At 40.6% G+C, this 12,788-nt stretch overlaps 1 protein-coding gene across 3 annotated transcripts in view; it reads left to right on the top strand.

Annotated features, from left to right (window-relative positions):
- Nucleotides 1-1,079: 1,079 nt before the first annotated feature.
- The window catches only part of LOC119737510 (protein MON2 homolog), a 60,123-nt gene continuing 48,414 nt past the window's right edge, over nucleotides 1,080-12,788 (top strand). Inside the window, exons 1-6 of one of the 3 annotated variants that reach the window (XM_038211926.1) lie at nucleotides 1,080-1,206; nucleotides 5,554-5,680; nucleotides 6,814-6,877; nucleotides 9,727-9,854; nucleotides 10,481-10,612; nucleotides 11,597-11,726. In XM_038211926.1, the coding sequence (XP_038067854.1) occupies nucleotides 5,567-5,680; nucleotides 6,814-6,877; nucleotides 9,727-9,854; nucleotides 10,481-10,612; nucleotides 11,597-11,726 (568 nt within the window). In that variant the 5' untranslated portion in view covers nucleotides 1,080-1,206; nucleotides 5,554-5,566. The remainder of the gene's footprint in view (nucleotides 1,207-5,553; nucleotides 5,681-6,813; nucleotides 6,878-9,726; nucleotides 9,855-10,480; nucleotides 10,613-11,596; nucleotides 11,727-12,788) is intronic. The other 2 variants (XM_038211927.1, XM_038211928.1) reach the window with 2 other exon arrangements.

Here is a 12,788-nt window from a genome sequence, read left to right as displayed (position 1 = left end):
TGTGCCCCCTCGAGATGAAAACAAAACTGTCCCTCAAACTCACACTGTAAAAACGTAGTAGGCTATGATCGCCGCGCTACAAATAAAATTGTCAAGTACCCCCTCTCGCATTAACAAGAATGTGCACCTTCTCGAGATGTAAACCTACCCCTTGAAAGCAGTACCCTCTCGCAATAATAAAATTTCATCAAAAACAATAGTGCCCCTCTCGCGATAACTAATTCTCGAGCCTGTGGAAACCTGCCCCTCGAAAGCACAACGGTGCCCCGCTCGCAACATTAAAATTGTGCCCCCTAAGATGGACTGACCCCTCTTCACGCGAATACGTACAGTGGTCACTGAACTGGCCATCAAAAGCAACAGTGCCCCTCTCGCGGTGAAAAAAAATGGTCTCTCTACATAGAAGAAGAAACACATAGAGCAAGATGCCAGTGGACAACGTATTCATAATTTGTTCCTCGTCATAAAGGTTTATAGCGAAGTGAACGGGACCTTATAGTATACTTTTCCTTCACTTTCACACCGACGGAAGGTGCCCCTTTTTCTGAGCAAGTGCCCCTTTTGGTGTTTCCCCCAGTTTGAAAAGCGTTTCGCCGTCACTTCATAAAATTAATGTTGCATGCAGATTCAATTAAGGGCGCCGTCTATTATGTCATTAAAAAAACACGCCCCCTTCGGCCGATGTAAAAGTAAAATAGGGACGCTCTTGGGTCGGGCAGACAATCAAACAACTTTTTTTTTCACGTTTCACGGTTGGTACCCCATTGAGAACTCAACCATCCACTCGTCAGTGTAACCAGCATTGGCATAATGGGCACCCCCCCCCTCCGCCGCCCGCCCCGCCCCCTGGCCCGTGCCCCGCCCCTTGTGCATGCTGCATGGCCGCCCGCTCAGAATTTGGTTGGGGAACCTTGCATTGTTTAAAATGACCGAAAACTATGGTTTCTCCGGAAAAATGAGGCCCCATGTGCCCCCTTGAAATATGGACCTCAAACCACATGGAGGTTGCAAATTAGTGATCATTGACGATCGTCGATAGTAATAATTTTCGATGCTGTTTACGTTTTCGTAGCATCATCGAATGAAGACTTGAAGCGAGTCTAACTCCTTTTTAAACCGCACAGTCTTCTGGGTACGTGGTACGAGTTGGCAAAATGGCCGCCCCTATGATGACGAAAAACAGATGATCTCGTCATAAATTTGAAGGTAACTTTCACCTGCTTCTTGAAACTAATTTTTCCTATCATTGCCATTGTTTTATGAAGGGATGTATTTAGAGAAATTTTGACCTGTTCAATTAGTCTGAAAATATTTTGATGGGACAAAAATGAACGGATTTTGAGGGGATTCGCCCAGCACTGCAACTGCAAATGCCACTGGCTGTGCAATTGTGATGATGATGATCATTGATTCATGATGAAATTAGACCACGTCGCCTTTTTGCGAAAAGCAAAAAGAGAAAATATTCGAGATCCAGATAGATTGGGAAAAAATTCCATATGGGGCCATCACTAATCAGAAAGCGATAACATGTCCTAAAAAGTCAAATTTAGACACATACAGTTTTAAAGGGAAAATATTGAAGCAATTAGGCCTAGCCCGACTGCGTCTGGCCGTACAGTACTATCGCAAGCTCTGTAGTACGGCCAGACGCTGAATGCTTCCAAAAAGACTGAATTTTTTGGGCCGCTGATGTAGCGATTTTGCTACATCTTTTGATCGAGGTTATCTTTTCATCCAGGACAAAAATTTCCACAGTTAAGGTTCTTAGTCGTAGAGCAACTCATACCTTTTCGAAAAAACGTTCTTTGGTCTCAATATTTTCATCCATCTGGCCAAAAGACGAGTTTCAGTCATCATCTTCCACGAATATCGTCCCGAAAATGCTCCCCCATGCGATTTCAAAATGGCGGCCGCGCTGTAACTCATGAATATGCATAAACAGTCTGTGACGTATGACCTCGTGTTTTTGGACGTGCGTGCGGCGGCGCCGTACGTACATGTACGTACATGTACATTACTTGTAGACAACAGCCCAGTACGTGCACGCACACGTACGTCCGCGCGGCGGTGTGCATGCACGTACATAATGTACGTACGGCGCCGCCGCACGCACGTCCAAAAACACGAGGTCATACGTCACAGACTGTTTATGCATATTCATGAGTTACAGCGCGGCCGCCATTTTGAAATCGCATGGGGGAGCATTTTCGGGACGATATTCGTGGAAGATGATGACTGAAAGTCGTCTTTTGGCCAGATGGATGAAAATATTGAGACCAAAGAACGTTTTTTCGAAAAGGTATGAGTTGCTCTACGACTAAGAACCTTAACTGTGGAAATTTTTGTCCTGGATGAAAAGATAATCTCGATCAAAAGATGTAGCAAAATCGCTACATTAGCGGCCAAAAAAATTCAGTCTTTTTGGAAGCATTCAGCGTCTGGCCGTACTACAGAGCTTGCGATAGTACTGTACGGCCAGACGCAGTCGGGCTAAATTAGGCCTAACTGACAGTGACATGACTGAGCATGCAGAGAAAACACTTTTTTTCAGAGGGTGTCAAGTGATGCAGTCCAGGTATGGAATTCGGTAATCCTTATCTTTAGGACACCTCTATTTTTACGAGTTCTGTTCAAAACTGACTTTTGCAGATGACTGTCCAGTACCAAAGTGACTTTTGCAGGCTTAAGCAGTCTTTTTTCTTCAGATAAACTCATGTTAGTTGTCATTTTGAAAGCACTTTCAAAGAAAATGTGACTTTCCTACCTTTTTTTGCAGTTCGCCATCTTGCTTTTTAAATATAGTTTCTGTTTGTCATCGTCGTCTTTAACCCCTCATAAATCAAATTTACTGATATTCAAGAAGGTGTCACTGCCAACTGTTCCAATGTGTCAAGAAATATCAGAATGTGACTTTTGAGTTTCATTTAGTCAGCTGTTTTGGTGAGTCTTTTAGCCTATATGGGAATGGGGTCCTAAAAAGTAAAAGTAAGGATTACTTGGAATTCTTTCCATAGATTGTAGTATCACCGTTTTCTCTCTCCATAGACTTTGTTCACAGGCACAGCCAAAGAAAAGACTCACCAAAACAGACTAAATGACATTTAAAGTGACATTCTGATATTTCTTGACACATTTGAACAGCTGGTAATGACACCCTGAATATCAGCAGGTTTAATTTTGTGGAAAGCCAGGTACGCCTGACTGCAAAAAAAAGGTTACAAAGTCACATTTTTCTTTGAAAGTGGGTTTCCAAATTACAACAGACATGAGCTAATCTAAAAAAAAAAGACTGCTTTAGCCTGCAAAAGTCACTTTGGTACTGGACAGTCATAGCTGCAAAAGTCAGTTTTGAACAGAACTCGTAAAAATAGTTCGGTTCACAAATCAAAACCCTGCCATCTTTTCACAAAATTAATCTCGCTGATATCAACATGGTATCTTAGCGAACCATATAATTTCGATGATTCCAAACACATAAAAAATTAGTGACTTTTCCTGCTTGTATCATGTAGCCAAATGTTTAGAAGTCCCAAAACACAAAAGTGTCTTTTCGCTCTCTTATGGAGTAGGGTCCTAAAGTACACGATTCGGATTATAACCAACATTTCTGACTTAAAGGGAAAAAACAACATTTGCAAACATCAAAAAATAAAACTACCAAATCATTTTGAAATACCTTGCTGGACTGTTAGTGAATGACAGTGTAAAGCATCCTGTAAAATCATGGCACCTGGTATACTGTCATTTTCAAGAAAAGTGGTATTTTTGTATCAATTTCCAACGCTGATCGGCCGATCAGCGTTGGAAACAACTGGGTTTTTTTTCAAATACTGGCCCCAATTGACCATCGCACTTGTTTGCAATCGATTACAAACCTATGAACGGGTACGAGCCAGCTAGACTGGTTCCCTGACCTTACAATTCCCCAATGTATGTAAACTGCTCTGTTTCTTCTTATATGGAGTCAGGGAACCAGACTACAGGAAAATGATCGTTTTTCTTGGTTTTTATAGCATTTTCGAACCCAAAACCTCAAAAAAGTCAGTGTAACTATATTTGCTATATATTTCCAACCCCCCAATTCCATCCATTTCTGAAAATTACAGCAAAAGCAAATGATGTATATTCCCTTTAATGTAAATATTTCTGGGAAGAAAATGCTTCAAATAATTCATGACTCTCTCAATACAACTTTGAACACAACAGGATACCACATTTTCTGTAGAAACACCAAGCTTTTTCTTATATTTATCATGTTCATGGGCTTTTCATGGCCTTTGACATTTTTTTGGGGGGGGGGTGTTGGCTTTTGGGGGGGGGGTATTTTTTGTTTTGGTAGTTATTTATTTGTATGTTTATTTTTAATTAATTTTTAATTATTTATTTAATTACTTAATTTGTTATTAACAATTTTTTTTTCATGTGAGGGCATGTTTGTTTTTGTTGAGGTTTTTTTTTTCATTTGTTTTTCATTATTTTATTTAGTTGGCCAGTAGGTAAGTTGTAGAATACACACAGATCTGCAGAGCCCTAGTTTTCTTGTTTCAAAAAATATTACAATACACAGCTTGATAAAAGAGATAACCGCAAAATATTTGGCATACTTCTAAAATGCGCACACACAAAAGATGCCTTAGCCTATAATTGTAGCATTTTATGGCCTTAAGCATGTTAAGGGCAGTTTATACTCATGCGAAAGATAAAGTGAAGCATATTTCATGATGACAATGAGTCAATGACTGAAACTTTAAATGAGTACAAAATTGAAATGCCTTCAATAACCCACCTCAATCCTCCAGAACCCTCATTGGGGTTTGGGAGGATTTTGGAGGATTGAGGATGAATGGCGTTTGAAAACATGAGGATGTTGGAGGATTGAGGATGAGTGGTGTGTAAGCACATGAGGATTTTGGAGGATTGAGGATGAATGGTGTTTGAAGATGAGGAGGATTTTGGAGGATTGAGGATGAATTGCATTTGAAAACATGAGGATTTTGAAGGATTGAGGATGAATTGTGTTTTTAAGCACATGAGGATTTTGCAGGATTGAGGATGAATGGTGTTTGAAGATGAGGAGGATTTTGGAGGATTGAGGATGAATGCATTTTGAGGCAGGACTGTCTGACGATTTTGAAGGATTGAGGGGCTGGGTATCCTTCATTTGAACATAAGTGCAACATTTTTGGATGAGGAGGATTGAAGGATGAATGCATTTTGAGGCAGGACCGTCTGACAATTTTGAAGAATTTAGGCGCTGTTGCAAAATTTTTGGATGAGGAGGATTGAAGGATGAATGCATTTTGAGGCAGGACCGTCTGACAATTTTGAAGAATTTAGGCGCTGTTGCAAAATTTTGGAGGATTGAGGATGGTTCCTAGCAAAAAGGGCCTAGGGGGTTAGGGTTTATTGCAGATGTAGTTCCATGGCCGAATTCAGATATAGTTCCATGGCCAAATTCAGTAATCCCTCATCGGATTCGTCTATTACATGTTGTAATATTCATGTCAATAAAGTATAATCCATTCATCATCTTCTCTTCACTTTCATCAGCTTATTCAAGACCATGGCGGGACGTGCCGGTGAGACGGTCGTGACTAAGCGACTGGTTGAAAACCTACAGACTGACCTGCGGGGTCTCTCCAACGAAAGCAAGAGAAAATTCCCACCTGTCAAAGAGGTAAACAAATCACTTCATGTTGAAAAAAAAAAAGATTGGCATCGGGGCATCCAATGAAGGGGTGTTCAGGGGGCTTTAGCCCTTCCCAAGAACCCCCCAACCCCCCAACCCACCCCCTTCAAAAAAAGGGGGAGCGTAGTTAACAGAAGAGGCCTGAAAATTGTGGTTCAAAATTAGCATAACAATAGAAACTGTTAGAAAGGGCATTGGAATAGGCAGTTTCACGGTAATATGCGCCATCTTGTTCACGGGGCAAAAAGAACACGCGTTGCTAGACGCGGGTGCATTTTGGAATGAACGCATGATGACTTGGAAGCGCAAAAGTTTTCGATTGACGATGCGTACACAGCAATGCGTGTAAATTTGCCCTGTCAGCAAGATGGCGCATTTTACCGTGAAAGTGCTTTGGTGCTGTGTATGTCAGTGTGTACACTCTATCATAAACAGTGCTCCCTGGTTATAATGTCAGACTCTGTTTAGTTTTTTTATTGAAATGAATTATAAATGCATTCATACTGCCAAAGAACAAAAGGAACTCCAACATTTCCTTATTTTAAAGGGAATGTACATCATTTGCTTTTGCTGTCATTTTCAGAAATGAACTATTTGAGAGGTTAGTATAATAGATCAAATATTGTTACACTGACATGTTTGAAGTTTTGTGTTCGAAAAGGTTGGAAAAACCAAGATAAACAAAAATATTCAAGTAGTCTGTCTCCCTGACTCCACAAAATATAAAATGGATCAATTTATAGATGATAGAAAATTGTAAGGCAAGGGAACCAGTCTAGCTGGCCTGCACCCGTTCATGAACATGTAACCAATAGCAAACAAAATTTGGACTAAACAATGGTAAATTTGGAGCAGTAGTTGAAAAATAGTTAGGTTTTTCCAACGCTGGTCGGCCGACCACCGTTGGAAATGTTTACAAAAATACCATTTTCTTGAAAATGACTTCACACCAGGTGCCATAATTTTACATGATGCTTGAGACTGTCATTTACCAACATCCTAGTAAGGTATTTCGTAAAAACTTGGTGGTTTTATATTTCGATGTTTGCAAATGTTGTATATTCTCTTTAAATATCGATTTCAGCATAAATTTACATCTCTCTTTTTTTTTCAAAACTCAGGCGGCGGAGGCAGGTATTCTCAAGATCCGAACCATAGCGGCCAGGAATAAGAATATTCTGCCAGGTGAGTGCCGTTACAATCATAATAAATGGGTTCGAACCCTGACGGGGAACATGGTGCTTGAGTTCTTGGGCAAGACACTTTACTACAATTGCCTCTCTCCACCCAGGTGTATAAATGGGAACCTGTGAAGGTAGAGACCAGAATGCGCTGATCTCGAGCTGCTGCAGAAACCGGTCTCATGGCCTGATGAACAGGGGTAGTAATTGTGAAGCGCTTTGAGACCCTTGGTATAAGTGCTATGTCATCACCAATTAGTATTTTTTGTTATAACTTTATTTACTGGCGGTAGCCATGTCACCTTGAGGACAATTTTCAATGGACCATCATAAAAATGTTAAGGCCTTTTCACACTATCTCCGTTTCGAACCGTGTTGAAACCAACCCGGATCCATCCGGTTCAGCCCGAGTATTTTTCGACACGGATTGGAGAGACGCAATGTTCACACTGTTCTTTATGAAAAACGGCCGCTACGTGAACCGTGTAACGTTCAATCCGACTACGGCCCCTGTGTATTCACACTACAAATTCTCAACACGGATCGCATTCGGCATGGGGCGCTGTGATGATTTTCTCAATACCAGAATGCATTGTGACATACGTGGTTGCGCGCACGAGGCTAACGGACAGGCCGGTGTGCAGGGTGAATTTACTTCTCTGTGAAATACGGACTCATTGGTAGTGTTGCGCATGCCTAAGAATGATAATTAGGAGAAGGACCTGTCACGTGAGAGGGCTTGACCAATAAGAGAGTAAAGGAATCCGATTTGCATGGGAGTCCGATTTTCACATATGACACCAGCGAGCTGAGTGCAATATTTCCAAAATGGCTCCGGTCATTTCGTTAGACGATTCGTTCTATTTAACGTTAGAAATGTACTTTGTTGGGGTACATATTGCGGACCAATAAGAGTGTAAAGGAATCCGATTTGCATGGGAGTCCGATTTCCACATATGACACCAGTGAGCTGAGTGCAATATTTCCAAAATGGCTCCGGTCATTTCGTTAGACGATTCGTTCTATTTAACGTTAGAAATGTACTTTTTTGGGGTACATATTGCGGACCTAATACAAGCCCAGACTCGGTAAAGGATGCTCCATACTCCGAATTATTATTGGATGATAATTAGGGAGTGATTGTTTCGTGATCGGTGTTTGCGATGGCAATGATGGTGGAGGGAAATATGCACAACGTGTCAGATTTTCGGTAGAATGTCGGCCTCAACTCAACACAGATTGGCCGCGAGTGACTCAACCCCGGGCGGTTCACACTGTCATTTTCGACACGGTTCACGCCGAAAAATGCAATTTCGATCCGGGTTGAGATTTTCAACCCTGGTCCCTCCCAGGGTTGATTTCGATCCGGCTAGAGCTCATTACCCAGGTCAGAACCGGGTTGAAAGTGGGAAAATAACTGCCAAAACCTGTTGGCCTGGCCCAACACCTTAACTCACTCTCAAAACTCAGCCACACATTTTAGCCAAATAACCTCGATCCTGCAGAATCTCCATTTTGTAAAGAGGTTTTTGGAGGATTTGGGAAGGTTAGGATTAATTAATAAAGTAGAAATAACAGGGAAAAGAACTAAAAGGATACTTAAAACATTAATTAAAAAAACAGATAAAAGTTTAAGAACAGTGATAAATTTTAAATGAATAAAGTTACATTGCAACTACCAGACTGAAGCATGAATCAGTCTACATTGTACATTTACATGTACATGTATGCATGACATAATCAGTATTTACCATTTCAAGAGGAATGTTCATCGTCTAGATCCTGAATGTTACCTTGTGGAGATTTTTTAAAAAATAGAAAATGATTTCCTTCTTCCTTGTTTACATTGCATTGCATGGGCTGAGGTGAATGTAGCTTTTTGTGTAAACTACCGGTAGTCGTGGATACTGTTACGGTCCAGGAATTAATAAAAGCCACATACATGTATGTACATGTAACAACCATTCTACCATGAGAATGTGCATGCAACACCGCACTATGGGCCTTATTCATGAGTCGGCCATATTGAATTGAAAGTTAGGTAAAATCTTAATTTGTTTAACATGCGAAAGGAAATGAAAGCAACTTAATTTATAATAAATTCCAGGCTGCTTCAATGCATAATTTATAATTTGTAATTAAACATTCCCTAATGTTTAAAGCCATATTTACACAAAAAAATGACAGTAAAATAAGGCTGCATTGTGCCTGCATAAATAGTCTGGCGCCATCCCAATCAACAGTTAACAATTAATGAAATACATTAAGGGAACTCGACAAAAATGGCTAACTCGTGAATAAGGCCCATACCAATAGAATCAATTCAAAACCAAAGACCAAACGAGCAACATCGTGTTATTTCATGTTGTCAAAACCTGGCCGTAATAGATACCAAATAAACCACCAAATAAACCAGACTAAAAAATTTTAATGAATGGAACTGTTCAGACTCATGTATTTTTTTTTATATGAGTTTTTATTGTGGTTTGGACAGGGGAGTTTCAACTTGGTTAGGGGTTACCATTGTGTTCCCTGTGCCCTACAACAAATTTGATTATTTTTTCTATGAATAAATGTTCAGCTTGTGTTATATTCCAACTGAAAAACTGTCAGGCAGACCACCACAATAATTTGGTGTTGAGTTACCATATAGTTTGCAAGAGTGAGGAAGGTTCACTCAGGGGGGTTAGGTTCAATGTAATTAGAAGAAAACAATGTTTTTATAAATGTCACAGAAAGATAAACATACTTGTACTTTAAGTTAAAATTCGTACCTACCTACTCACCTGGATTGCCAAACACGTATTATTTTTTAAAAGATTGTGTAAACCCCATTTTTATCATCATCTTCAGCCCTAGTTGCATGCAGCGGGGAGATTCTTCAACCATTCCTGTTAGGATGCGACACCAAGAACCTCAAGATTGTCCAGCTGTGTCTGGGATCTGTACAGCGGCTAATCACCCACGAAGCGCTTTCTGTCGTAAGTGCAGGGTTTTTTTTCTTTAATTTTTTATTTTTTAGAAACCCTGCTTTAACATTACGCTTGTTAAAATGAGAAGTCTGTCTAGTTGGACAAGATCCTACTGGAACATGTAAAAAAACCACCATAGACCAAACAGTTCATCGGTGTTTTCACGAAGTGACAAAAACCTGGTAAATCGGTCATTTTTTCGAATTTCAGTCTTGCTGGCTCATGTTATTACATTTGACACAAAGAACAATTTGACCAAGTTTCAAGACAAAATATTGTTCATTTCTTAATTATCGTAATCAAACATTTGACAAAAAGTTGTTTTCGGGGTTTTCACAAAGTGACCAAAAGTCACCTCGTTAGCAGGGCCTAAGGGATTATACATCACTCTACACGCTTTGGTATGGGAGTCGACACGTGCCCGCGAACGATGTTAAAAAAGAATAGACGTGCACACGCTCCACTGTCTTTCTCCTGAAGTGACAAAGACTGTAGAAAGTAATGGGGAAAAAATAGAGGCATCAGCATATTTCTGGGTTTTTTTCACATAGTGTAAACTTTTTAGTTCTAAAACTCTTTAGTTTCAGAACTTGAGATTTAGCGCTAGAAATTTGTTTGACCTAATTTTTCTGCAGGCGGCTGCCAGCAATGTGATCAACATGTTATGGAATCTGATGGAAGGTGGCATCGAGGACCTCAAGGTGCTGCAGACGGCGGTCGTTATACTCACAACCAACACCATAGTCAGGGGACCGGCGCTAGCACGGGTCAGTACCTTGCCTCTTGAGGGGGAAGAATCTGTGTTAACAGGAACGGAGTGCCCATCTCTCTTTCGTTAGCGATTGGGCCAGACTCTTATGCTGCTGTGGGGGGATCGCCACACGTCCTCCACAGCGAGTCTGTTACCTTCCCAGCATTGAACAATGCCGGTACCCATTTAACACCTGGGTTGAGAGGAGTAATGGAGGTAAAGCGCCTTGCTCAAGGGCACAACACTCATGGCCACGGCGGGGCTAGAACCCACACTCTCACGATCACGAATCTTGTGCCCTACTGCTAGACCACACGTGGCTCTTAACTTCAATCATTTATTTAATGACTAAATGAGACAAATGTGAGGCATTCTGGAAAAATGAGACAGAACTGGGCAGAGGTCCAAATGTCAGTATTAGGAAGCAGAATAACATTGTCTTTCCAATAATGTTTGTTACACTTCAATTGGACATTCTGTTGAGAAGTTGTGCCTGTTTAAAGTTTGCATATTTTTCAAATGTCATAAAAAATACTGAGAAAAAGGCCTTCAAAGTTTCAGGTTCTGTAGTCGTGTAAATGAAACGTGCCAATTGTTTTTCCTTAAAAACACTTTCAGGCTTCAATTTTTATACCATTTCTTTAAACTATGTGTAGTACACATATCAAAGACTACCAATACTAATCAATCTGAGTATCGGAAAAAAATACCGATTAGGTGTTTTGTATTTTTCTCCACCACGGTCTGTGCCCAGTTCCATCTCGTTTTGCAAGAACTCTACACAATGTTATTTTTGTAGAAAAGTAGAAATATACAAAGCTGTATAAATAAACCGCTAACTATTTGTTATATAAATGCTTTGAAAAGTCTATATCTGAACTGTATAATCGGATTTTTAAAAATTGTACATTTGTTATTTTGTTTGAATCAATATAACAAAGATGGCAGCGTGCATTAAAGTCGATTTCTAGAAATAGATCATTGTGATATTTCTGCACAGACGATCGTGGTCTGCTTTCGGCTGCATTTTTCCAAGGACAACACCACAAGTAACACGGCGTCGGCCATCGTACAGCAAGTCGTCTCCATCGTGATGGAAAGGGTACTAGCCGAGGATGAGGCCAATGCAGGTATGAAGGTGTTACGGAAAGACGAATGCAACTGATTGATCAGCTCCTTTGGATTGATCAGTTTTGGTTTCGACTGCTCGGATGAGCAGATTTTATTTTTGAATAAATTGATGTGATGCAATGACAGGTTTCTAACCAGTCATTTATATACCCTTAGTCAATAATGACCGTTCGCTGACTCAGCGGAGCTCGCGAACTAAATTTGGTCCTTAGTTACTGCCCAGCTGTGAGCCCTCCAGTCACATTTGCATGGTATAACAATGGCCATTGTTATTCTAATTTGATATGACGGCTGAGTCAGCGGAGTTTGGTTCGCTGAGTAAGCGTACCTGCCGTCGCTCGGGTATCTCCATGCTTCATTAGCCCTAACCGTCCTGAATCCTTCAAAATCCTTTTTGCAAATTGGAGGAATTTGCAGGATTGAGGTTACATGGCAAAAGTGGGTTGCTGATTTCGGAGTACGCACTGTGTCAAGGTCTTGGGCCGGACCTTGTGTTGTTTATGCTCAGCTGTGCATAAATTTAGTCCTTGATTATACTTGACATCCTCTGCGCTGCTCCAGGATGTCACTGCCTCTGCCTCAGCCTATTGACAGTCATAGCCGGAGGATTTTGCAGGATTCAGGCAGTGGTCACCCCTCCACGGACCATATTCAAGAAATAGCGGAGGAATTTGCAGGATTGAGGCTATATGCTATTTTTCCAGAGGCCAATTGGAGGATTTTGCAGGATTGAGGCAACATCCTAGCAAAAAGGCCTAGGGAGTTAGGGTTAGTCATGGTATATAGACTACAATATTTTAAATCGCGTTGGTTAAAGAGCAAGGCGGTACGTTCCCGACGGCCTTCCCAAACGTATTTCGTTCATTTGATTCCATTTTCATCTTATTCAAAATGTCATCGGCTCTTTTTTTTTTTTTTTTTTTAGACCCTATTTCCTTTCGGCATTAGAATTTTAACTGCCGAAAGTTAGTTTCTACATTGAATTGTCTCGACTTTGATAAACATTTCGATTTGATCACAATGTTGAGACCGTTTGGTGTTCGTCACTTTTTCATCATGTA

Source organism: Patiria miniata, unplaced genomic scaffold, assembly GCF_015706575.1.
Source record: "Patiria miniata isolate m_02_andy unplaced genomic scaffold, ASM1570657v1 HiC_scaffold_3, whole genome shotgun sequence".
Lineage (NCBI taxonomy): Eukaryota > Metazoa > Echinodermata > Asteroidea > Valvatida > Asterinidae > Patiria > Patiria miniata.
This window is presented reverse-complemented; position numbering and strand designations above follow the sequence as displayed.